Genomic DNA, 27,086 nt, shown 5'->3' with positions numbered 1-27,086 from the left:
AATATCCATTCTCTGTTCTCAACCTTTTACACCAGCCATGTTAAAGTTATTTGAGCTACATTTCAAACTGACTCTATCTTACTATGGTGTAGGAGGATCCCACCAATCAATGTCCGTGTGACCTATGCCCTTGGAATAGTCACCCTTTTCCCCAATTTGAAGGATAAGGCCTCACCAACTGGATACGTGAGTATTATGTAGCAGGAATCCCTCATTTAGTTTAATTTGGTCACACATAAAGAAAAGCCTTATTTTGAGGTCCTGATCTTGCCTGTTTTCTTGTCTGACAGGAACATTACTATGATCCTCACAGTGGCCAAGGTTACTTGGCCTGCAGATTGAAAACAGTTCAGCGCAATACCACAAGTAATTTCAAGAGGAGCCCCAAGTCTGCTGATCAACATGGCCCTAAGACCCTGCGTGAGACATCTACATCTGAGCAGCTGTCAGGTGATGAATGCAGAGAAGCGATGTCTGCGATGAAGCATTCAGCAGACCAACCAGTTGTGAGGGAGAAAATGAAGGCAACCTTCAAGCACCGTCAGAGTATGCTACACGATCCAGACCAGTCTTCAGTCATCCTAGATCACTTCCCCCGATTCTTGGATACACCAGGCTTGGTAAGAAAAACAGAGACTAGCTTGATGCACCAATTATGAAATGTGTTGTGTACCTTGTTTTGACATGGTTTCTGTCTGTGTTCACAATGCTATTTGGAGAAGACGTCTCGGGCAAGTTTATCGCGAAATGGCCAACGTTCTACAAACCTAGGATTATCACTGTCTGCGAAAGCCTTCGCCCTGGTACTCATGTGGATGACCTTCTCTCTGCTCAAGAGGAAATGAATGATTATGGTAAGTGTACATGTATTGTGTGCCATTGTTTTTCATATGCGCTTATGAGCTATGTCTGTATACTCATGAGATGTGGGTGTTTCTATACTAATCCACTAGGATGGGACAGTGACTTGGCAGCTATCCTCCTGCTTATTCATCTCTTGCCTCCAACCGCGAAAGGGAAAAGACATGGGAAGATCAGTGCCACTGAAGCTACTGACCATGTGGTCAAGTTCATGAAGGTACCTTCATTTATTTATTTATTATTATTATTATTATTAATTTTTTTACATTTTGTAAATGCTGTTAGTTACTTTTTATGTGTGTGTGTGTGTGTGTAAACAAACATAAAATACTGTTCCTAATTTCCCCTCTAAAACTCTTAGGTGGGGACAAGCATGGTGACATTCCTTGACAGAGTTGGATCAGCACAGCCCTTCCTCCTCTGTGTTGGAGAAAAGAAGAGTAGTATCCAAAAGTTCTATGTCATCCTCGATCAGAAGGCCATCCCCTGTATGGCGCAGACAGCTGTGGCTGCCTTCGACGAACTGTTTAAGGCCCACTTCGTCTTTGCTGTATCCTACGATGAGGCCTTGTGCAACTTCTACACCTTTATTCAGACTACTGTGTATGGGATTGATGTCGGCACTACAAAAGAGAGTCCACGGGTCAAGGAAATCCGGGCAAAAGTTGATCATACTGAGGTTTGAAAATGTTTACATGCTATGCTTGCAAGGTACAGCACAAAAGCTACTACTTTTTTTGTGTTTTTTTTTTTCAACATTTGAAGTTTATTTGCACCCTGGACGTACATTGCGTTTGAAATGTGGCGAGAATGGGTGTTCACATATTGTGGATTCAAGAAACATTTATTGACACTACATACAGACTGTAGCTTCAGGTTCTGTTGATCCTTTGGACGGTGTTGACAGTAATGTTTGTGTTCCTGATCCACTGCTGAGAGCAGTTTTCTCTTGTCAGTTATGCAGCTATTCTTGAAAAAAGATAGTAACTCTATTGTCGCTCAAGTACAAGCATCTGGAGTCTCTGAAAGTACTTTGCAATCTTTAGTTGGTTCAGTGGAGGAATTTGTAAATGATGTCTAAGCACGTAACACTGTTCTTAAATGTCTTTCATCTGAGGTAACTAAACAAACTCAAGAATAAAGAAAAATAAAGAATATATATTGTTCTACTACTACTGCAGTTTTGTCTGAAATTACAAAAAAATCTGCCATTTACCTTTTATTTCAGTTGGTGGGGTATGGGGAAATTTGACACCTGATAGTGTTAATGGTATTACACCTAGTAGTGTTAACTATTAGTAATTTTCAACACTGAGTTCTGTTGTTTTAACACTACACTGGTGTTGGTGTTGAAGAAAGAAGTGTTCTTTTTAACATTTCATTTTAACACCAACACCAGTGTAGTGTGAATACAACACCATAACGTGTTATACAGTGTTGATTTTTGACAATACAGAGTGTTAAATTAACTAAAATTGGGTGTTAAGTTCCTAACACTTTCAAAAATGTTAATTTAACACTATCGAGAGTGGATGCATATAGACACTTTACGGGTGTTAAAATTAACACTGTGGGTGTTAATTTAACACTGGCAAATTTGCTGTGTATGCACTCTAAGGCCATGTCCGCATGGAGATGTTTTGCATCGTTTTTGCCGATCGTCCAAACGAATCCTGTAAACGCATAGCCCTAAAACGAAGCCTTCTGAAGCCGGGTCCCAGAGTGAAGAGGTTTTGGGGGCAGAACCCTCAGCGTGCACAATGGTGCACCTTAACAGGTAAAAATGTCTTCAAAATTCATGAAAAGCTGCATGAAATGTCCAGAATTCGTATATGTTAGAACATCAACTTGTCAGCAAAGGTTGTACGTTAGAGAACCTCATCCATACCTCTTTTTTTCTGACTGGGTACCTACATAAGAGTAAAGATGCTCCTGATAGCCCCGGCAGTGGCGCGACTGGCTAGGGTTCGATTCCCGCCCCGTGGTCCTTTCTGGATCCCACCCCAATGTTCTCTCCCATTCACTTCATGTCTCTCTTCACTATCCTATCATTAAAGGCATAAAAGGGCAAAAAATGTACTTAATTTTTTTTTATTTTTTTAAAGATGCTCCTGATAAGTTTGTCTTTAAATGAGCTTCTATTTGAGTGGCCTAACAGCACCTCACAGGCATAAATGAGCATTAATGAAATGTTGAAGGTAAATCCTGTCCTATCCTATCCATTTAGCATAGTGGCAAATTTATTTAGTTGCCTATCTTGGTACATCCATCCAAACCGCAAACTCTCAGATTATTCTACAGTTTATCAAATTTAAACTGACTTAATGTAGCCTACCATTTCTGGACATCTTTGAGAGCTCAATGTTGAATTACGCTGAGGACATGATGCTTTTCCTGTCTCTAGTTGACCACTTTTCCAAACATGCACTTCAGCAAACAGGATTAGGCCTGCAAATCCCGGCATCTCAAAAGAGCACTTCATGTGATTGTTTGCTTTTCTTCCTCACCCCTCCGCATTCTCTCTGATCCCTACAGATCAGTGTATCGTGCCGGCACTCAAAAGCTCCAATTCCAGTTCACACACACACACACACACACACACACACACACACACACACAGACACACACACACACACACACACACACACACACACACACACACACACACACACACACACACACACACACACACACATACTGTAAAGTCAACGTCTTGGCCACTGCACAATGATAGCATTCATTGTGAATGACATTCATTCTATAGTTAAACACAGGCCAGGGAGGTGTTGTGGTAATGATAAATGCAGGATAATGCCTGCAAGCCAGCCAATGATGTAAAGTTGGTAAAATAACTGCATTTTTTTGGATTATTATTTCAAGATGACTTCAGTATGGGGATAATGGATAGTATTGTGGGTATTGGCAAGCCACTGAAATGGAACAATTTTTATATCCATTTCCTTACTTTTTGGATGTGAAAGTGAATCATGGAGAGACTGAGTAATTCAAAAGAGAACGTTAGAGAAACCGTTAAAAGAGAGAAAGAGAGAAAAAAAGAAAGAAAGGTGTCACTTGTGGTGCTACATGCTCAGAGACATTGAGTTGTCTGGGAGAGTTGGTGTTTTAAAAGGGCTCTATTTAAGTCTGCTGGCGACTCTACACCTACTGCAACTTAACCAGCAACAAACAGATCCAGTAACAACTCTTTCTCCTTTCCTCACACTCTCTCTCTTTTTCATACAGTATGCTCTCTCTCTCTCTCTCTTGCACACACACACACACACACACACACACACACACACACACACACACACACACACACACACACACACAAACACACACAACTTTTCTGTTCAAGGCCCACACACATCTTGCTTTGGACAATAACCTGTTCAGGTCCAGAAAGAACCTAGATAAACATGTTTCAGGTCTCTTTACAGAAATACTTGTCCACACACGCACACACAAGTGAAAAGAGAGAGAGGAAAACACACACGCGCACGCACACACACACACACACACACACACACACACACATACACACACACACACACAAATACACAAACACAAACGCACCCGTACACACACACACACACACACACACACTCACAAACACAAACCCACCCAGCCACACACCCACACACACACCACACACACACACACACACACACACACACACACACACACACACACACACACACACACACACACACACACACACACACACACACACACACACAAACACACACACACACACACACACACACAGTGGTGTGAACAGTGGTGGCCTTGAGAGAAAGTCCAGTGCTCCCAGCGCTTGACTGAACAACTTCACAAGATTAGATCAGTTCAAGCTGGAGTCAGCCCTTGAGAGTTTGCTGCCATGTGTTATTATTCAGTCTGAAGCCCATTAACTGTGGTTTCATTATTCATGTCAGTTTTGATTTTGTGTTGACATAATCTTTATTGAGTTGAGCATGGGTCCTATCTCCTGTTATGAGAATGTAAGCAAAATGTGTGTGTGTGTGTGTGTGTGTGTGTGTGTGTGTGTGTGTGTGTGTGTGTGTGTGTGTGTGTGTGTGTGTGTGTGTGTGTGTGTGTGTGTGTGTGTGTGTGTGTACTTGTGCATTTGGGTGTGGAAGAGGCGTGTCTTATGATTAATTTGTATGGGACTTGCAATCACAACAATTGCATTATAACATAATTATTACAAGTATGATAACTGAAAACATAGTTATGGGCATTCTGTATCTGTGTCTGTAATCATTTATAACAAGTCCTATGTTCTAACAATTAAATGTTACCATTTCCTCATGTTTGATTAGACCTTTTTTCCCCTAATAGCCTGGAATCCATGGACCTCATTTCCGCCTCAGCTAACCAATCGCAGAATGGGGGGGGGCAGCAAGACGATGACGACATCTAAGCATCACACTGAAGCTTGAATTTTGGTTAAGAACCAAGACAGTGTTTGTTCACACACTAATTCACACACTCATCACTATTGAAAACGTAAGATTCATTCACCAAATGTTATTTTGAAGTATTACTGTAAAACGCTCTACATGTGTCATCTGGTATAGGCTAATTGATACGACTGGCTAGCATGAGCTAGACGCATTTGATAGACATCCGTAGCGCCCAATAAACGGCTCTTGGCATCATGCCTTAAATATGAGAAAATTAATGTTTGGTTCCCAGACCTCATCTCATTGAGATGTGGTGGCATTAGCCAGGATATCATACTGATAAAGCAAGTAATTGATGTTGGTTGAATAAATGACTTATTGCATTGGAAAGTAATCTTAAGACTTCACATCCCTGCATGGGTGATAACCAATGTAGGCCTTATTAAAATATGATCAGATTTGTTTTGACTTTTTATAACACACCGGACAAGCCCCAGCCTCTTGTCTCACTCCTCTGGTCATCCAGGATGTGGGCTGTTTGTGTCAGACAGTTTGTGTAAACATGTACCCAGGAACAGGAAGAGAGTCCTGGAGCAACGAGCTTGACCGCGTCAATGTACTCACAAGGGCCTGTGAAGAGATGGTCAGCCTTCGCCTGGTGGCATAAATGCTTCAGCATTCAGCAGAAAGCTACAGGGAATGTTGATGAGGTTCTCAGGGGTGTTTGGGGACCTTTGGAGAAGAGGGCTCTGAGGACAATATACTAATGACAAATACTTTTTGAGCTGGGCGCTCTTTCTCAGGCCCAGCTCAGCTGAGGCTTTCACACTGAGGTCTGTTACTTGCCAGGGGTTTACACTGGGTTCTCCTGGTCAGGGGATCTTGGGAAAAGATTTCCCCTTGCTCCAGTTACAGTGTATTGACAAGGAAGTGGAGCCTCTGTTTCTGTATAAATGTTAAATGAACTAAATTTCATTTAATGGATGTCTTTATTTCAACTTGATAGGGTCTGAAATAATTCTGAAGGTTTCGATATGACATGAAGAGGCTGGGATGTCTTTCTTGCTGTTTTCCTCCTGTTGTCTCTTATTGAGATCAGTTTTTGATTCCCTTACTCCCTCTGTGCTGTAGCAAGAGTGAAGTATCGTACACATGCTCAGTAAGCCCACCAACACAGCTATAATACACCAGCAGAGGCCAACTGGTAGGAATGACCTCAGGTTTAAAAGGAGACAAACCTGCCCTGCAGAGAATCCACAGAACCAGACCTCTCCTGTTTGAAGTGCTTTCCAGCCACTTCTGTTACCCTTTCCACTTTACAAATCTCGGCCTGACATAATGAGCTTTTTTTCCCCCAAGACCTGCCTACTCTACCCACACATGCCACTCAGCCCACCCCACCCACCTCCACACAAACACACACACACACACACACACACACACACACACACACACACACACACACACACACACACACACACACACACACACACACACTCAGGCAGAGTTCTAAACCTCTTTTCACATGAAACAGTCACCCTTGCCCATGTGAGGTGGAGGTATTTCCCAGGTTTTCTTGCCCTCTGTCACTGATGCATTGATGGTGTAGTGGTGGTGGGGGGGACCACTCCTTTGACCAGGTGGAGAGGGCAGGAACTTTCCTAATGTGCTCTTAGCCAGGGACAGACATGCACTGACACACCCAAAACAATTTGCAGCCCTGTGAACACATCATAAGTGCTGGAAAAGTACCCATAGAGTGTTTAGAAACTATGATACTGTATGTTGTTGTTGTCGCACACATGTGCCAGTTTATGAATTGACTACAACACGTTGGTAACTGACCAAGCAGACCAAGCAGAACGGAAACGAGAAGCTATATAACATTTCTTTTAGAATTATTTCTCAAACTTTTTTTTATGAATTCTTGGAAGAGGACTCCTTGCCTGCCTGCTCTGAGCTCCAAAATTGGTTTCTATTTTGAAATTTAAACAGCTCAGTATAGACACAGAATAGCTTTTGTCCTTGACTATTCAACTCTTGTTTTCTTATTTGTTACTTTTATACCTCGTAGGTGACACAAAAACCACAGCGAGCATTTTTAAATATTTGTATACCCCGACAATAGCTTATTGTGTCATCAACCATTGGTAATTGTCTTTGTCAAGTTACTTATATGATTTGGTTTTGTATTTTTGAAACATGGGACTTTCCTCTGAGGTTTGAGGTTTAATGTCAAATAGGTCCAGACAAACACTTACTAGTAGGTACCCACATGGGATGTACCACTTTGCATTAATCAAGAAACTTTAGTCACGTCCTTGTTCATAGTATACCGAAGGCTGACACATATTTACTTATTTAGATGTCGCGATAGCGGATCGCCTTCAATTTGGCCCTGTCAACGTCTCCCTCCCTCCCTCCAGGGCGGGCTCTCTGGTTGGACATTGCGTCAAGCAGAGAAGCAAACAGGTGAGGTCTGGCTACCAGAGGTAAAGGCTGGCCTGTTTCCGAGTGTGCCGCTCCCTAAATGTATATATTTTAATTGCGCATGTTGCTATTTCCTCCAAACGCGAGAATTTCTGGTATTTTGGGAGAAAGCGCGGGGGTGGGTCGCGCTCCTGAAAGGCACCTCTGTCTGCTCGCGCTGCTACCGTGCTGTTTGCGTTGCTTACACTAATTGCCATGATGGATGGAGGAGGAGGGAGGGACGCAACCTTCTCCATCCTTTCCACAGTGTTACCCTACTCTGAAGAACATTGTAAATCGAATGCCGGCCAGTTGACGTACGTCGACAAGCATACATGAAAATGTTGACCATTCAAAATGTGGTCGTCTGATGTGTGATTGGAGGTAATCCAAGAAAGTATAAACAAAAACGTCCAACTTATCCATGTGTGTCATTGGTGCCAAACACATGTTTTGGGCCATGTTCTATGAGAACGACAGATAGATCTAACAGTCACACTACCGTGTCGATGTGTTAACTGTTGTTGTCCGAATCGATATTCAATTGTTAAATTATTCCCAGCAATTCGAGCACTCTAGATTCCAATGCGCTTCTGAAGTCAAGGGGCACTGTGCGTGTAGCATTACCTCACTTCATTTGGTGCCAAAATAAAGTTTATGCTCTTTCTCCCTCTGTCTCTCTCCCTCCTTCTCACCCACCTCCTTTGCCCTCCCCCTCCCCACCTTTGACAGCTAAACTTGCGTTCTGTTTGTAAGGCAACTCTTTCTGCCCCTCAAGCTCAAGCTCAGAGCATCTCTTCCTACGTCCGAGCAGAAGGGACGCAAGTTAAGAGATCGTGTAGACGAAAAAAGAGTGACCTTGGAATCTGCAAGAGCAACTCCACAAGAGCGGACAGGATTTGCATATAACTGGGATTTATACAACGACAAGGTAAGACACGTCCATTCTTTGCCGTACATCACACTGATGGCTAATGAAAGTCTCATGTTTGGTAATGGAATACTTTTCAGAGGCCAGTATTCACGTGTATGTTTCTTTATGATCTAATGTCCAACAATTAAGTCAATGTATGAGTTTGACCATATCTTTAATGTTCTGATTAGATCAAGTGTGTTATGGAGAATAATGGATGTGTATTCATAGGCTGCTGATTTTGGTTTGCTATATTGAGCTTTGAAGAAAGATATGGTATGGAGTCCCCAAACACCAACTCTATCACCTGTGAAATATCGAACTGGTTGTCACATAAAACGTTCCTTTATACTAAGTGGTGTGTAGCTCCATTTCCAAGTTAAGTGAAGTTCTGGTTGCCCATTGTTCCTTCAGGTCTCCATCTTCTAAACCCCAACATTCCTCAAATCAAATTAGTCTTGATATAAACACAGTGTTATGCTCTAAGCACTTGGCTGTGGAAAAAACTAAAGACAGCCCTTTCAACACTGAGAGAAAGCTCTTAACACTGGGCCCAGTGTGGCCAGAGTGCCCATAACACTGACTGCAAGGAGAACACAGACCCACACTCATTGACTGCTTCTCCAGGTAAATCAAGCACCTCAGCATCACCTGCTTGAACTGGAGCGATCTTTTGTGTTATATCATCTTCGTGTCATGACCGTACCTGGTCGACATGGTGGATCTTTGGAAACAGGGCTTGAGGGGGGACATGGGCTTGATCGCGTGTGTGGCGGTGGGACAAGCTCAGTGTTTGTGTGCGTGTATTAGAGAGATGTAATTATGTCCACCAATTGGGAATGCAGGGCATTGAATTTTGGATCGGCTTCCAAATTAGTTTGGAAACAGAGATAAATCAATAGTAGGAGGTGGAGAGAGAGATGCAGACAGAAACAGACAGATGAAGGTAGACACAGAAGAGAGAGTGAGAGAGACAGAGAGATATTTATAGAGATGATGCCATCTGACTTTGCTCTGTATTGGACAGTTTTGATGAAACTGTGGAAAACGTTGCAATGACTGTTTCCACTTGACCAGTTTATTAGCTGAGATATATTGGCTGTGATGTTTTTTTCTCCTGGACTTTGTCCTCCTGTCACTGTGCGGCACCGACCCCTCTTAAATGTAGCGGTCATCACGAAACACCCATGCACAAGCACCATGCAACTCACACATACTGAACACACACACACACGCACGCACGCACACACACACACACACACACGCACACACATGCACACACACACACACCCACACACACACACACACACACACACAAACACACACTGTTGGACCTCAGAGCACCTCCGCCTTTGGTTCCATCCCAGTCTGTCTGTCTGTCTGTCTGCCTGTCTCTCTCTCTCGCTCTCTCTCTCTCTCTCTCTCTCTCTCTCTCTCTCTCTCTTTCCTTCTCTCTCTCTCTCTCTCTCTCTCTCTCTCCTTCTCTCTGCTCTCTGGTCGGGTCCAGACACACAGGTTCTGTAGTGTGTCGGTTCAGCTGGCGCTCCTATGCAGAATCCAGTGGCTCTGCCAGAGTGGGAGCCCTGGGCTCCAACCACAGGGCGTTGGCACGCCATGCAGGTTCATCCCAGGCCAGCCTGCTGCCGCCGCTACAGCCATGAATTATTTAGCATGCTATTGATATTAGTCTGGCGCAACACAATTATTTCTCTGATCTCAGTGATTATTATTGAATTATGACTGTGAGCAGTTGACTATGATCAGAGTTTCTGAAGTGAGAAGGACGGTCGTAATAGAGTGTAAACAAGTTCAAAGGAATAAAGTAGACTGCATTGCCAGTGGCTCCACATCATGTCATTTACATGTGTAATGAATTGCCCATTCATTTGAAGAAACCTGAGATATTTGATGTATATTTTGAAGCAAACATGGTTAAAGTGGAGAGATCAGAGTTAAAAAAGAGATTTTCCATCCTCAGTTGATAAAGTGGTTTAGTGTACTTCTGCAGAACAGAGTCAACCATAAATACTTCAACCCGATTGGTATGCTTTCCTTAGACACTCATTACCCATAAATTGATGATCTAACCAATGGATCCATCTACCAGAGACTGGATTGGATCACGTCTGCCTTCTTGTTTCTGTCATCCATCTTGGAAAGGTCTTTTTTATAATGCCATGGGAAGTGTTACTCATCCAGTGATTGTGCCTTTTGGCAGTGCAGGCGCTTGGCTGTGAGAAACTATTTACTTTTCCCCAAAGAGATGGATCCCACGGTGCCAGTGTTAGCAGCGACAGGCATATTGTGTGCGTCCTAAATAGCACACTTCTGAACAACTGGCCTAGAGGTTAGTGAACAAGATGTATGGGTCATTATAGGGATGTTTGGATTAGGACAGAGAAAATAGGCATGGTTGTTGTTGCAATATTGACCACTTGGGGGCATGCATACCTCTCTCTCTCTCTCTCTCTCTCTCTCTCTCGGGCTTGTTAAGGGGAGGTTTTTTTTTTTTTTTTAAAGGAAGGAACCAAAACTTAGTGAGCTGAATGGAACATTGAAGTAGCTGTGAGTGTCTTAGAGAGGGTCCCTATGAGTCACAGTGCTTTTCAGTTGGATTGCCCTCAGCCCTCCCTCTACCTGCACGGCATAGCTTTTCCTATCCCCCTCCATCCTTTGCCTGACTCATAGGCTGGTCATAATGTAACGATCAATGCAATGCAATCTGACAGTCTGTCACGAGTCCTGTGGCCAGTGCAGCACACGTGTATGGGGAAGGGCTCTGGATGGGAGTGGGTGTTTTAGGTTGACTTTCCAAACGGCTTTCCAGGGGGAAAATGCTGACTCCACCTTTAGGGTTTCCTTTTAAACTAACTGAATGGCATCTTGTCATTGCTAGAGAACAAGCTGCGAGTGTCCTAGAGAGAGAGAGCGAGAGAGAGAGAGAGAGAGAGAGAGAGGAGGTCAAGTCAGAGTGTTTCATAGCTGGCTTGCTTGGCCACAAGCATCCCTCTACAAGTTAGGCTTCCCTCCCTGCATCCTTCCTGTGAGTTACGACCATGTTACCGGTTGACAGGGCTTTAATCTTTATCAAGCCCTCACAAAATTCAGATTAAGATTTATTATGTAACTAACCATGTCATTTTAGTGGAACCTGCTTTGCTTCAGTTCTGGGAGGATTGATTTATTTCTTAACAGTCCTCGTTAGAGCAAACACAAGGATCGTTTCACTATGAAAGGATGCCTGTATTCCTTAACAGTCTTAGGAGCGATACGTATTTGTGCATTGAGTACTCAGTGCTGAGGTCATTTCCTGGTTTGTGACGTCTCTGGAAATTCTACAGAGGAGGAAAGTTTCTGTATGATGTGTTACCATGGCAATGCCACACATTCCGGCACTCACAGGTCCAGTAGTTAGCCGCTTAGACTCAGCTCAGTTACAATGCTGAAAGGGACCCCAGTTCAGCCGTTCAAATTTGAATGTTGCATTTTCAAACCCCTGCTTGGCATCCAGTCGAAGCTCTATTTGTGTGACTTGACGCAATGGCCGTGTACCAAAGCAGACTGTGGAAAAAAAGACACATCGGACTGCTGACAAGTTTGTTGACAGGCTGGCAAGAGTGACAAATGTTTTGTTTCTTCCTCCCCTCTGCTTCAGTGCGATTTCCCTGAAACACTGCGGCATGGTGGGAACAGTAGTCTTTTCTTTGGCTGCACTTTTGGCTCCCAGTTATAAATGACACATGAGTTCCCCTCACCACCCAACATGAGTCTCTGCTGAAAGGTACCATAGAGTAACATCTAGGCTGTAGATTTCCTCTCACATAATGGATAAAATCACAATTATAATGCAATCTTTCTATGTCATGGATGTAGGAATTTAGACAAAAGACTCATTGTCCATGTCTTGGGGTTTATTACAGCACTTAGTTATTATTACAATTTAATGCCAGAAATAATGTATAACTATGATAAAATGCCTCTCTCATTGCTTGCTGTTGGGCTGAGGTGCTCTTTCTCTGGAACAATGTTGTCATTTATATGTAGTTACAATAGTACATTCAGAAACTGTGTCACCTATTAAACAACTCTCTACAATAACAACAGTTTCATGACTAATGTGAAGTGGAGGAGACTAGGAGTTTACAGTAATCCCAGGTAAACACCCTCAAAATAAATAGCACAATTTGTCTAAGTAATACAATTTTGTTTTGCAGGTACACCATGATCGCATTACTTGTGTTGTGTGCGCTGTGGCAAACTGCATGGACCACCATGACCTTTGGTGAAATGTCAGACATAGGTAAGATCTGGCTGTGGTAGGACAATCAGCATCAAGTACATATGGAGAGACACTATGGAAGTTGTTGCTGTACATCACGCACAAATCATATTTCATAATGAGTGTGTTTTGTTTATGTGTATTCATTTTGTAATTGTTTGTATGTGTGTGTGTGTGTGTGTGTGTGTTCTGTGTGTGTGTGTGTGTGCTTGTGTGTGTGTGTGCTGTGTGCGCGTGCGTGTATGTGTGCGTGTGTATGTGTGTGTGTGTGTGTGCTTGTGTGTGTGTGTGTGTGTGTGGGTGTCTGTAGACCCTGAGATTCTGAGCGTGAGCATCCCGACGGAGAAGCCGGTGCGCGTGCTGATGGGGGGCACGCTGGTCCTGCCCTGCTACTTCCAGGACAACACGCCGCACGACCCCGGCGCCCCCACCATCGCGCCGCTCTCCCACCGCATCAAGTGGAGCCACATCACCAAGGACAAGGTCACCGACGTCCTGGTGGCGTCCGAGGGCGTGGTAAGGGTGGCGGACGAGTACCTGGACAGGGTCACCATGGTGGCCTACCCCCTGACCCCGACGGACGCCTCCATAAAGATCACAGAGCTGCTCTCCAACGACACCGGAGTGTTCCGCTGTGAAGTCATGCATGAGATCGAGGACAGCTCTGACACCATCGAGGTCCTCGTCCAAGGTAGATGATATGTATTAACAAGTATAACCGATACAAATAAAATAAGTAAAACATATAGGGTAGTTGGAAATATTTAGTCTTTAGGGATCCTCTTACTTAAGTCAGTTTTGTACTCAGTATGCACATACACATACAGTATATACCTGCACAAATAGATACATACAGGCATATATATACGCTTAAGTTCAGTACATACAACATTTCAGGATGCATACAGGTACAGTATATTGCATATATTTGAGCATTCTCCCAATGTGTCCTGTCCAGGTATTGTCTTCCATTACCGTGCCATCACCTCCCGCTACACGCTGACGTTTGAGAAGGCCAAGGCAGCCTGCGTTCAGAACAGCGCCGTCATCGCCAGCGCTGAGCAGCTGCAGGCCGCGTACGACGGAGGACTTCACCAGTGTGATGCCGGCTGGCTGGCCGACGAGACTGTCAGGTATCGCTTTGCTCACGTGTGCGCTGTTAGAAACACTAGGATCACCAGTGTCAGAATTGAGAAGGGAAATTGAACACCTCTCACTTTGATGCTGTCACTTGATCGTGATTGGCTGATTCTAAACTCCGGATCACTGTGAACCTGCAGGTATCCCATTCATGATCCCAGAGAGCCTTGCTTTGGCGACAAAGAAAACTTCCCTGGAGTGCGGACCTATGGTGTCAGGAACACCAGCGAGACATACGATGTGTACTGTTTTGCAGAAAAGATGACAGGTACGGCTTACATGTTACAGTATCTGCATAGTATTTGAGATCCTTATCTTATTTCTGTCTTTTCAAGGTACTAAGCATGTACATGAACAGAAATATTTGTACAGAAATATCAATTAAAATGTTTTAAATATCTGATGATTTTTATGAATATAATTACTGGAAATGTTGAATTTTCCATGTTTGACCATTTTGAATATTTCAAACAAAGCAAAATTCTTAACCAACCGTCTAAATGTGCCCGTCTTGCAATAGGGAAAGTGTTTTACTCCATGTCCCCCGAGAAGTTCACCTTTACGGAGGCTGAGGCCCAGTGTGAGAGGTTGGGGGCGCGGCTGGCCACCACAGGTGAGCTCTACCTGGCCTGGCAGCAGGGCATGGACGTCTGCAACGCCGGCTGGTTAGCTGACCGCAGCGTGCGCTACCCAATCAACATTGCCCGGCCACAGTGTGGAGGTGGGCTTCTGGGAGTCCGCACTGTCTACCGATTCACAAACCAGACCGGCTATCCCGAACCAGAATCCCGCTACGACGCCATCTGCTATGAAGGTAAATGGGATGTCTTATTATGTCACACATTACACAAATAAAACATACAGGGCACAATTTTATGTTGTCTGAGTAATTGAGTTTTGTTCCTATCAATTTGTTTCTTCACTCTAAATTGCACCCATTCGTTCTGTCACCATGGCGTATTGCACTAATAGAACATTGGTATGACGTCTCTCAAAAATTAAATTATGTGTTTAAAGATCTACTGTATTCATGAACTGTAAGAAAGCAGGCAAGCACTCCACATGAAGTCTACAGTATGTAACTGTCTGTAATGTCCTGTGATGGCCTCGTCTCTGCCTGGTCTCTTTCAGATGATGGCGAGGAGAGCTCTGGATGGCCCATCTTTCCTTTCGGAGGCCAGACCACCGCTGAGCCAGGCCTCCTCAGCATCGCCACGCAAACCCCGGGCCCGGAGGTGTTCATCAAGCAGGTGACGGAGAGCGAGGTGAAGGTGGGGGAGGTGGTCACGCACCAGCCCGACACCACCAGGCCCGTCTGGTGGCCCGTCACTCAAGCGCCGCTGTTCCCGCCCCCAGACGTCACCGAGGTGACCCCTGACCTCGTCCCTGACCTCATCGTGAGAGCCACGGCGCGGCCCGCGGTGGAGGCGGAGCTTCCACAGACCAGTTACAGCGGAGCAGTGGGGACAGGTGGGTCTGGAGTCACATGACCACAACACAGGACACAACACGCCACATAAACGCTAACTCTAGATGGAAGAGTGATTTTACTGAAGTGTCTGTCATTTTAAGCACTACACACTACTTTTACTCATTTAAAGAACATTTAGAGAAACAAAAACGACATATTTGACATTATTTTCCATCCTTTTGCCTCTCTGCACCCCCCCCCCCCCCCCCTCACCTGTATGCAGGTGTGGTGTTCCACTACCGGACCGGCTCCAGCCGTTACGCCTTCACCTTCGTGGAGGCCCAGCTGGCGTGCCAGAGCGTGGGTGCCATCATGGCCACCTCCGAGCAGCTCCAGGCGGCCTACGAGGGGGGGTACCACCAGTGCGACGCTGGCTGGCTCCTTGACCAGACCGTCAGGTAATGGACAGGACTGTCAGGATTATTCTCTGTGTTGGTCAGCTCCCTGAGCTTTAGTGTTAGAGAATAATAGTGCCGTGATTAAGAAACCACTGGCTTTCTCAGGTTTCAGGAAGTCTATATCATTGTATAGAAATATATACGTGGACCTGGAAATATGCTACAGTATGTCCCTTCAAATAATATAGATTTAATGACAGTGTTGTTTAGAAAGAAAATATCAACATTAACTTTAGCTAATAGAAGAATATCATAAGAACGCTACTGTATATGAAGGTAAAGCACTAAAGCTGTTGCATCTCAGGTAATAATTTGTTGGTAATTGTGTCGTCAAGGTATCCCATCGTGCGTCCTCGTGATAAGTGTGCAGGGGACCTGGAGCACCTGCCTGGCGTGAGGTCATATGGTCTTCGCCCTGCAGACGAGCGCTACGATGTCTACTGCTACATCGGCCAGCTCAAGGGTAAAATACTCAGACAAGCATTTACCATGTGCTAATCTGACACATTCGTTTAGATTCCATGAATTATAATGAAATGACAACACAACACACACTATAGCATAACCAGCATGACGACCAAGTGCATTACCAATCATGCTCATTATGGCATAAACGCTCTGAAATTTTGTTTTGAGAAGAAAGTAGGCTCCGGCTTTCCTCTAATCCCTACATTGAGAGTCTCATTCAGTCATGCATATAGACAGAGTGTCTTAGTTTTCTTTATCTTCATGAAGAGGTGCAGTACAGAGGCTCCTCGTCTGAACTGAGTTTTATTCTCACAGAGTCATGCAGTAGCCATCTGTTCCTCACCATCTCCATCTGCTTGCACTTTTTAAAAAACAAACCCAGACTTGACTCAGCACACCATGAGCCTAATCAGCTGTGTTTGTGCTGAACAGAGGGCACTGAAGGATAGAGGCAATTGAGAACAACAAGCCGTAAACACTGTACGGTATTGCTGTCAAAACTACTATCTCACAGCATCTCTATCAGATGCTGATAGAGGTCACATGACTAACTGCCTATCTTTATTCACTCATTTTAGATAGATAGATAGATAGATAGATAGATAGATAGATAGATAGATAGATACTTTATTGATCCCCAAGGGGACATTTTTCATTCACTCATTTTCATTCACTGGATACTCTTGCCCAAAGCAGCTCACAGTACAGATGCAGTATGTTTCCATCAGGTTTTTTTGTGCTCCTTGAGAAACTAATCCATCATGATTCTACTAGTGTGGCACCTTTCTTTGGAATTGGTGGTAAACCTGAAGAGACACAACTGAACACTATCTTCATGTTTTGTGTTCTTCTTCTCCTTGCTACCTCCCTCATTTCCTCTCTCTTGTTCTCTACCTTTCTCTCGTTCTCTCCTTTTCTCATTCACAGGTGAGTTCTTCCATTTGAGCACCGCCGAGGGCTTCAGCTATGACGAGGCGATCACTGCCTGCCAGGAGAGGAATGCCACATTGGCCTCCACAGGCGAGATGTACTCCGCCTGGCGTCACGGTTACGACAGGTGCCGTGCCGGTTGGCTGTCGGACCGCAGTGTGCGTTATCCAATCAGCAGCCCCCGTGAGCTGTGCGGCGGAGGAAAGGCCGGCGTCCACACCATCTACCTGTACGCTAACCAGACTGGCTACCCTGAGACATCCGCAAAATTCGACTGCTTCTGCTTCAAAGGTAACAACAAATCCGAAGAAATAGTACCAGTGTTTAGGTCTTAGATGCAAACAGAGGATGGACATCTCTGGTACCAGTCTAATAAATGGCAAATAAAACAATGTTTATCAATCAATGAAGTTAGTGACTAATTGCAATGTGTTAATATCCACAGCTGATCAGTTTGCACTTCTCAATGAGACTGGAATGAACATAACAGAAATTGAAGAAGTGCTTATCAATGGGACAACAATTACAGACCTGCTACGTCCAGGTAAGATTTCTACTTGTGATTTAAGCTATATCTGATAAAAAAAAACTTTCTTATTCTGTCTGTCATGTGTCGAACGAGCCCTCTCCCATGCCTCTGGGTGCTTTCTGGGCCTCTGGAACCCAATAAGGGAGGGCCTATGCAAATCTGGCTAGCTTGTCACTTGAGCTGCTCTGAACTAAACTGCGGTACACCAGGTCACCATTGTAACGGCTGGAATTAGAATGATACATAGCACTTTGGTGCCATCCAGTGTATAGTTGAGAATATGGCACCTGAAGTCTTTATTTTTGGGCTTTGAAAAATAAAGTTTTATAATTATGACATATAATTTCTGGATGATTTTTCTTCAGTAATTGCTTGCAAAGTACATAATCTAAACAGTGGAAAAGTAGGCTTCAAAGCCTCTGAAGCCTTTAATTTAAATCACATGTTATGCATGCATGCCATTTTATGGTAAATATGTATATGCAGTCTTATGATCTTAAAATTAATTTGATTAATTTTATTAATTAAAAGAATACCTACTGTATCCCCTCCCTCTCTCTCCTGGCTTCAGTGGTTCCCTCCATCACTCTTCCCATTGCTGTGGAGTCCTCAGGCTCTGGTTCTGCAGAACTGCCCTCAGGATCCGGTGACTTCTCTGGTGAGGCGTCAGCCAGTGGAAGTGGCCTGTCTAGCGGAGAAGCCAGTGGTGATGCCAGTGGCACCAGTGGAGATGCCAGTTGGGCTACCACTGTGGCATCATCTGGGTCTGGGTCCGGGTCTGGCACCAGTGGAGATGCCAACTGGGGTACCACTGTGGTTCCATCTGGGTTTGGATCTGGATCTGGTACCAGTGGAGACATGTCTGGTTCTGGTTCTGGTTCTGGTTCTGGCTGGAGTGGAGAAGGATCAGGTTTTGTTGTGACCTTCTCCAACACTGGGTCCGTTTTGTACGGCGAGAGGTCTGCAAGGCCACAGGAGACTGGACAGGGAGTCCCTGAAGTCTTGACATTCCCACTGGGATCGGGATCTGGAAGCGCCTCCGGGTCAGGGTCAGGCTTCAGCTCTGAGGAGAGCGGTTCTTCGTCAGATGTGTCCAGCGGGTCGTCCTCAGACATGTCCAGCGGGTCCAGCGGGGAGAGCTGGGAGTCCTCTGGGATCTCCTCAGCGTCCAGCTCGAGCGAGGAGGACCTGAGCGGATTTCTGTCCGGTCGCTCGGGAGACGCCAGCGGCGTCCACTCAGGCGACCTGGACGGCAGCGGCACGCGGATCTTGTTCGTTGGCGGCGGCAGGTACGTGGAAATCTCGTCCTCGTCCCCCCGCGTGGGGCAGGAGCTCGGAGGCGCCGGGGTCCACTTCAGTGGCTCCGGAGACTGGTCCGGTGCCGGGCCCATCTCTGGGTTTGGGTCTGGCACCAGTGGTCACTCCGAGACCTCGGGAGACGTCAGCGGCTTTCGGAGCGGAGGCGGAAGTGGATTCTCGAGCGGAGATGTGAGCGGGTCAGGGAGTTCCGGTTCTGGTTTCCCTCGGATCACTTTGTTTGACTCCGAGTTCGCCGACCGGACAGTCAAGCTGGCGGAAGAGCAGGAGGCATCCGGTGTCCTGCACTTCGGCTCCGGCGCTTCCGGCATGGCGAGCGGTTCTGGAGGATCGGGCGATGTCAGCGGGTTCTCCTCAGGAGGTTCCGCCAGCGGGGACGTCATCGTCCTGACCGACGGCAGCACAGTGGAGGTCAGCGTCCACCCGACAGAGAGCCAGGAGCTCGGGAAGGGCCCGGTGGAGATCAGCGGAGATCACAGTGGGTTCTTCTCAGGCAGCAGCGGCAGCAGCAGCAGCAGCACTATGGCCATCGACAGTAGCACTATGGTCAGCGGCAGTGGTAGCGGCAGTGGCATCAGTGCCACTCCTCACCCCCACCCCGACTCCTACCACCCCCACCCCCACCCCCACCCCGACCCCCACCACCACACTTCCTCGCCAGACTCCTCTCCACACTTCGCTGAGCCACGCCCGACCGAGTCCCAGCTACCCAGTGAGGTTCTGGACGCCCAGGCCCCTGCCCAGGCCCCTGCCCAGTTTGTGAGCAGGACCTCCACGCCGGACCAGCCACCGGCCCAGCTGCAGGACAGTGCTGGGGCGCCCTACGCCACCCCCGCCCCGCTGGTGGCCACCACCACCCCAGCCTTCACACTGCAAACGCCATCCGTCGTGGAGGAGCCAGCACTGGTCGACAGTGAGTGATTCTTCATTTACATTCTTGCAAACATCCATACAAAATACATATTACATTATAAATACAAATGTAGATTTATTTTCTAAAGAAACGCATGCATTTTTTTGTGGCGGGCCAATTATTGATGGATTCAGATTCAAATTTGGAATGAGGAGTCTTTTCTCCCTTCCCTCTCAGTTGACCCCTGTGACCCGAACCCATGCGGCGTGGGGACGTGTACCGTTCAGGACGGGGTCGGCCTGTGTCTCTGTCCACCGGGTCGGACGGGAGCAGACTGCCAGCTCGGTGAGTACTGGTGCAGTTTGTATCACCTGGACGTCTGATCACCTGGTGACCTTGCCGAAACGTCCTGTGTTACAGTATTCTCCACAGTTCAGTTCTTTGGCATGAAGCCTTGTACATGCAACAGCTGGCCACTGTTCTGATTGTTTGTCTGTGTGTGTACCGAACATGTTATTGTGTCTTTAAGCATTTTGTGATTAATTCCATGAAATTGCACGAATCCATGTTTGATTGTATAATCACTAATTTTACAGTCGCATTGTGTACCAACTCTGCATGCTCCAGTGGCATTCTCACGTGTGTGTGTCCGTGTCGTGTCCATGTTGCGTCCATTTTGTGTTGTGTTTGTGTTTTGTGTGTCATGCTCTCTCCTAATTTTGTCCCGAGTCTTCCTTCACCCCTCTCCAGTGTTTGTGCTCATGTTCACGTACCCTGTGGATTGCAAGATGTCGGGGGTGTTGTTTGTTTGTTTGTTGTGACAGTCCTTTTTCTTCACAAGGTGTTTTGGAGGCTGTGAGACACCTCTCCATATGAGTGTGTTGTTTTTGCGCAGCTGTATAAATGCTTCTGCCTCGCTTAAACTGCTGTTCTTTTCCCAATTTCTCAAATGGTGTATCACAAAGCTGGCTTATCAGTTTCCCTACAAAACTTTGGCAAAACATTTTTGGCTATTTGATTACATTATCAAACATGTAGTGTGTTATGCTGCATGATGTATTTTCAAATTTGATGCAAAACATTATTGTACTAGACCAACATGGTCTATGATGTTATCCAAAGTAAGATGGCTAAACTTTTAACTCACTTTGTGATAAAGGTTATTGCTCTGATGCTAACAGCTATTGCTGCTCACTTTGCTGGTTACAGGAATAATCTGCTTCTTCAGACAAATGTTGATACCAAACATAATCTCTCTATGATATAAAAAATCAACATATAACCTTATATAAAAAGAGATAAAACTATATATTTTATGTTTTGAGACAAACCTCACAAGTTTTATGACATTTTGGAATAAAAGTATGATTATGTTATGGGTCAACTTTGTCTCAGCAGACCTGAATTCTCAGTTGCCTGGGCATCCCATAACCACTCCCACCCCCTTCCTCCATCCCCCCATCCCTCCTCTTATCCCCCCCCATAGACTCCAGCCCTTCCTCTATCCTTCTATCAAAAAGACGAGAAAGAGCACAGAAAGAACGAAAAACTGGACGTTTTTTTGCAGAGCTTGACGTGTGCCACTCAAACCCGTGTGCCAACGGAGCCACGTGTGTGGAGCGCGAGGACTCTTTCACATGCTTATGCCTGCCCAGCTATGGAGGGGAGCGCTGCCAGATTGGTACGAGGTCCGCTTCAGCTAATGTTTACTAACACAAAAATCCCCCTCTCAAAAACAACAACAACAACAACAACAACAACAACAACAACAACAACATCAACAACAACAAATAACAGCTGTAGTGATGAAACGATGAAAGCAGAAGGTGCAGGGAGACAAAAAAACCTTGGCATGCTTTCTCGCTTCGTCAGCTTATTGACAAGGTGATTTGTTGAGGTTGAATGTTATGGTCCCTTGTGTGTCTGTGTGTGTGTGTGTGTGTGTGGGAGTTCATTCTTTCTGGTGCTGTTTTAGGGTGCTTATTTCCACTTCTCTTCCTCCCCACAGGTGTGTGCTGATGTAGCTATTAGTGCAAAAACATTGTCAAATTATGAGTCATTTAGGTGCGGGAAAGGCATGAATGACAGTATTGATCATAACAAGGAGAAAAACAAATATATACACACACACTCACACTCTCACACACTGTACATACAGCAGAAACACTCTCTCTCGCTCTCTCTCTCTTCTTGGAAATACAACAGGCTTCTGAAATGGCAGTTGAACTGCATAGACATGGATATTCATCACAAGTATAAACATTAAGTAAACGCGTACGTAAGTCTTTAGCCCCTGAGACATCACTGCTGAGAAATCTACAGTATTACTGTTGAAAAAAAAGTTTACCGGCAATTTCCATTTGCTGAGGTGATGAGGTGTTTATTTCAGGGCTGACACACACACACACACACACACACACACACACACACACACACACACACACACACACACACACACACACACACACATTATTTCAGGGCTACCTGCTCAGCTACTCTATGAGCTCATTTAGGACTGTGCACGTTTCACTGGGAAAAAAAACATTCAACCGAAAAAAAAGGAACACAGGTGTGGTGGGGTAATGCAGAAACGCTGGTCAGCAAAGAGTAGAAATCCCCCTGGACAGCACTCCCACCCTGTTTGTGCTGTTATGCTGTTCTTAAGCAGCAGTTGTTTTTGAAAACATTATTAAACATACAGTGAAGTCATAGTAGTGAAGTAGTGAAGTGACCGTTTTTTATAGTTATTTTTTGTATGGATATGGACATATTTATTTCAAACGAAGGATTTTTTTAGCCACACGATTTACTGTCTAGTACAGTATTTGAGTAGAGTGAAATGTCTGGAGTATTCCGAAATTTAATTCTAAAATCAAATAGATGTGAGGACAATTCCTTGGGCCCTATGAAATTAATACATAATGAGAATTTACCTCCTGCAACACATCTTTCTTAGTCACATTTGCAAGTCCATGCACCCTGTCTAACATATTCAAGCACACAATACATTACACCACAATACAATACGTTACATTTACATCAGTCTTTCATCTTCTTTTTTTTTAAAAAAAGAAAACAATCCATTCCTTTCATGATCTGTGAGTCTTGCAGCAGCCTCATCTGTAGGCTCATGTTCTGTGTTGGGTTTGTGGGGTGTGCGGCGAGTGTTAACCTCCATCCTTGACCACCTGGTGGCGCTGCAGATGAGCAGACCTGTGAGGACGGCTGGACTAAGTTCCAGGGCAACTGCTACCTGCACTTTGCCGAGCGTGAGACCTGGGAGGACGCCGAACAGCGCTGCAGGGACCTCAACGCCCACCTGGTCAGCATCATCACACCCGAGGAACAGCACTTTGTCAACTGTGAGTCCGACTCAACAGGAGGATCATCTTTGTGACTCTGTGTGTGTGTGTGTGTGTGTGTGTGTGTGTGTGTGTGTGTGCGTGCGTGCATGCGTGTGTGCATGCGCGTGTGTGTGTGTGTGTGTGTGTGTGTGTGTGTGTATGTCAACAAATGGTGTTCAAAGGAGCTAGATGGATGAATGTGTGTACTGTATGTGTGTGTGTGTGTGTGTGTGTGTGTGTGTGTGTATTTAATCTTATGGTTTCCATTGTCTGTCTGTGTATGGCAGCCCACGCTCAGGACTACCAGTGGATTGGCCTGAATGATAAGACGGTGGAGAATGACTTCCGCTGGACAGACGGCACCCCTCTGGTAAACAACACAGCCACTCTACCGTATTCTGTACTGACAAAAAGACACCTTGATTCATTTTACAAAACATTATCAAAACCTGAACATGTCTAGTTAGCCATAAGCTCATTGAACTGAATACTAAACACAACTGAATTCGGAAGATAATTATTTCTTTGGGAAGTGGGGTTGGTAAGGGGAATTCAGAGCGTCTGTGAGTAAGAACTTAAGCTGTGCTTACTGGGATGGTTTCCATGATGTCACCACTCGTCTCCCAGCAATTCATCAACTGGAGGCCGAACCAGCCGGACAACTACTTCAACTCCGGAGAGGACTGTGTGGTGATGATCTGGCACGAGAACGGCCAGTGGAACGACGTGCCCTGCAACTACCATCTGCCCTTCACCTGCAAGAGTGGGCCAGGTACTGTATGGCTGCCGATACGAACTCCACATGGGTCATGTTTCTAACCTGCCACTGTCTCATGTTTTGTCTGGTTGTGAATGACATGATGAAAGAAACGTGTTAACTGAGGGGAAATTTCAGATTTCAGGCCAGGCATGGGTGATAAATAGATTAACTGATGGTTTTACAAGCTGATAACAATAAGCTAACTTGTACCCTTTCACTAATAAATAGACATTATCAAGCTAAATTCCTTAGTCACCCTGAGGCCTTATTGTTTTGGCCCATGCTTGTGCTCTGCAGTTTTGTGTGGCCCTCCTCCTGAGGTGGAGAATGCGCGCATGTACGGGAACAAGAAGGAGCGCTACCAGGTCAACTCCATCATCAGGTACCAGTGCAACGAGGGCTTCACCCAGCGGCGCCCCCCGGTGGTGCGCTGCCTGCACGACGGCCAGTGGGAGAAACCCCAGGTGGAATGCACAATCTGTAAGTACTTGCAATCATATGTATTTACTGTGTGTGCCATGTTTAGCCTTAGTCAAGGTTTATTACCAATTGTGGAGATATAGTACAAGTGCATGTTGCTGTTCTCTAGTCAAAGTGATGATTTTCAGCTTTACAACTCTGAATGAGACAGTGGGTTCTCATCAGTCCTCGATTCTCGGTCCTCTGGCTCGTTCCCACTGGTCTATAAAGAACACTTGATAGGATTGATGCAGCCCCTTCGCTCTTTAGATCAGTGTGAACGAGCCGCAGGCCCGAGGATCGAGGGCCGAGGTAAGAAGGTTGAGAAGAGCCCATTGTAGCTTTTACACTATGCGAGCTCCGATTCAGTGTCATTTGGGTACTCTGTGCGCATTTTGAAAAGAAATCCGATTGAAAGTGCCTGCTTGATGCGACTATTCCTCCTGTCCCGCTCTCCTCCTGCAGCCAACTCCACTCTCAGGCTGAGGAAAAGATCCACCAGGACTCGATCGCAAGCGCCACACAACAGATCCAGCTAAGCAGCCAGGAGAGGTCCCTCTAGAGAGATTTTAACATATAGTTATTTTATAACAATTATTTTCTATAAATAAATGACTCGAATGAAGAAAAAACACAAAGCAACCAAAGTGCCCATTTTGTACTGTTTAAACGCAGAGGACACCAAAGATAGAAATGATTTGAATCCATTGTCTATCTGCTTGAATGCATGGATTAAAATATCACCTTGTGACTTTGACTATTTAAAAAAGGAAAATTTATGTAAGATTCTATTTGTTTTAGTTTTGTTTATTTTAATTTTATTTTTTTTGTTATTATCCCTAGTACATGGTTGGGGTGTTTCATGAGGTAGGCTGTTGTAGTTGTTGAACCGCAAACTGAAATAACTGGCTCCAACATAGCACATAGTCATAGTTGACAGAGATAAATGGAAAATCCTATTTAAATCCTATTTAATACATATTGATGCCGTGTGCTCTCCCAACACAGCTGCTGGGTTTCAGAACACAACTATATTTATCACTCCAGTGAGCTAAACATAGCAATAAATATTGCCGTAGTATTAACATGCAACATAAAAGTATTTTTACACACAAATTTAGCAAACCGTACCTGTTATTAGTGAGGACAGTGATCTTAGCTTAGAGTTGAACCCCAGTGTGGCACGTCTGTATTAAAGTGGAAGTTTGGTGTTTCACAACCTATGCTCTATTTCTGGATAGCAACAAGTCTAAATTTTTGTTTGGGACCAACCATCAATCCGTCCTGCTTTGATTAAGACTGTAAAATACATTTAATAACAAATAGCCATATAACTGTGGCTTGGGGGCAATATCACTATATCTTTCCTTAAAGCTACTGTCTAAGCTCAAAATACAAGTTGATCCCCGAAAGTCGATTACCAAAAATATAAATTGATTACCGAATGTGCCACAAACTACTGTCAATGGTTGCAATAGCAGGAGAGTTCGGTAATCGACTTGAGCGGACTTCATCCTCGAAAGATGGTGACGACCAGAAGAGTAAGATAATGCACTGACTGCCCATACAGTACATATGTCCAGTACAAAACACTCATCTGCAGTGACCCTCTCCATGGTAGCATAGACATGTAATGATATTTAGAGCCTAGTCGGTGGCCTAAAGGTATGATTTACTTTGATGTAGTGACACTACCCCCAAGCTTCAGTTATATGGTTATTTGATATTAAACACCTTCTGAACATACCCAAATGAAAACTTAGACTTGCTATCATCCAAATACAGATCCTGGTTTTGAAAAGACCAAACATCTCCTTTAAGATGCTTAATTTAAGTCTGTCCCTACATTAGAAGTGTACCTATTTATTAGCCATTATTTTCAAGCGAGACACTGGACATTATGTGGATGTTAAAGTCAACTGAATCAACAACTCTACTTCATGAAACATCCCATCAAATATTTGTCATTATTTACTATGATACTGTCAGCATTTTTTGTGCACCCTAAATCATTATCACCTGATATCTTTAGTGATAAAGATTTATCTGATTCTGTGTTGAATTTATTACATCAGGTGTAAATATTCCAACTTTAGTCCAACTTTACTTTATGGTCAGTATACACTGGGCTGTGAGTTGTACTTTACATTCTAGACAGTGACATCACCTTCTCCTCTAAGTTCATGATTTTGAATGGGATAGTGCAAAATTGCTTTATAGGACATTGTTAGTCCATCATCTATTTATTCTTGTTCAGGCTTTTATGCATTTGAAGTTGCAGTCATAAAAACATAAAATACATGCAGATTTCGAAATCACAAGTTACCAGAGAAATTATTTTTAGTTTTTTGGAACTAGAGAAGAGAAATATTACACCATGTCAACCATCAGAGGGGAACGGCAGCAAACACCGATTCATATGAGAATGTCTATCATTTTGAAGATTTGATCTGCATAATGTGAAAAGTGATGTATTTATTGATTTA

General features: G+C 44.7%; 2 protein-coding genes across 2 annotated transcripts in view; both read left to right on the top strand.

The window, feature by feature from the left end:
* LOC134095299 (uncharacterized) overlaps positions 1 to 819 on the top strand; it is a 3,389-nt gene extending 2,570 nt beyond the window's left edge. The window contains exons 6-8 of the mRNA XM_062548748.1: positions 93 to 186; positions 291 to 620; positions 793 to 819. Of these exons, the coding sequence (XP_062404732.1) occupies positions 93 to 186; positions 291 to 620; positions 793 to 819 (451 nt within the window). The remainder of the gene's footprint in view (positions 1 to 92; positions 187 to 290; positions 621 to 792) is intronic.
* A 12,054-nt stretch (positions 820 to 12,873) lies between these two features.
* On the top strand, positions 12,874 to 25,248 carry LOC134095298 (aggrecan core protein-like). The gene is made up of 18 exons (XM_062548747.1): positions 12,874 to 12,952; positions 13,242 to 13,622; positions 13,890 to 14,064; positions 14,212 to 14,339; positions 14,592 to 14,885; positions 15,203 to 15,541; positions 15,751 to 15,940; positions 16,276 to 16,403; positions 17,336 to 17,629; positions 17,784 to 17,882; positions 18,439 to 19,743; positions 19,846 to 20,097; positions 20,275 to 20,382; positions 23,241 to 23,399; positions 23,669 to 23,751; positions 24,009 to 24,153; positions 24,439 to 24,621; positions 25,066 to 25,248. Exons 1-18 carry the CDS (start codon positions 12,874 to 12,876, stop codon positions 25,137 to 25,139), a joined length of 4,416 nt encoding a protein of 1,471 aa, XP_062404731.1. The 3' UTR covers positions 25,140 to 25,248.
* The last annotated feature ends 1,838 nt before the right edge of the window (positions 25,249 to 27,086 follow it).

Source organism: Sardina pilchardus, chromosome 11 (genome assembly GCF_963854185.1).
Source record: "Sardina pilchardus chromosome 11, fSarPil1.1, whole genome shotgun sequence".
Lineage (NCBI taxonomy): Eukaryota > Metazoa > Chordata > Actinopteri > Clupeiformes > Clupeidae > Sardina > Sardina pilchardus.
This window is presented reverse-complemented; position numbering and strand designations above follow the sequence as displayed.

Coding starts and splice junctions, on each gene's coding strand:
- LOC134095298 (XM_062548747.1), top strand. CDS start 12,874: ATGATCGCATTACTTGTGTTGTGTGCGCTGTGGCAAACTGCATGGACC. Junction 14,065..14,211: donor CTGGCCGACGAGACTGTCAG/GTATCGCTTTGC, acceptor GTGAACCTGCAG/GTATCCCATTCATGATCCCA. Junction 20,383..23,240: donor GGGAGCAGACTGCCAGCTCG/GTGAGTACTGGT, acceptor GTGGCGCTGCAG/ATGAGCAGACCTGTGAGGAC.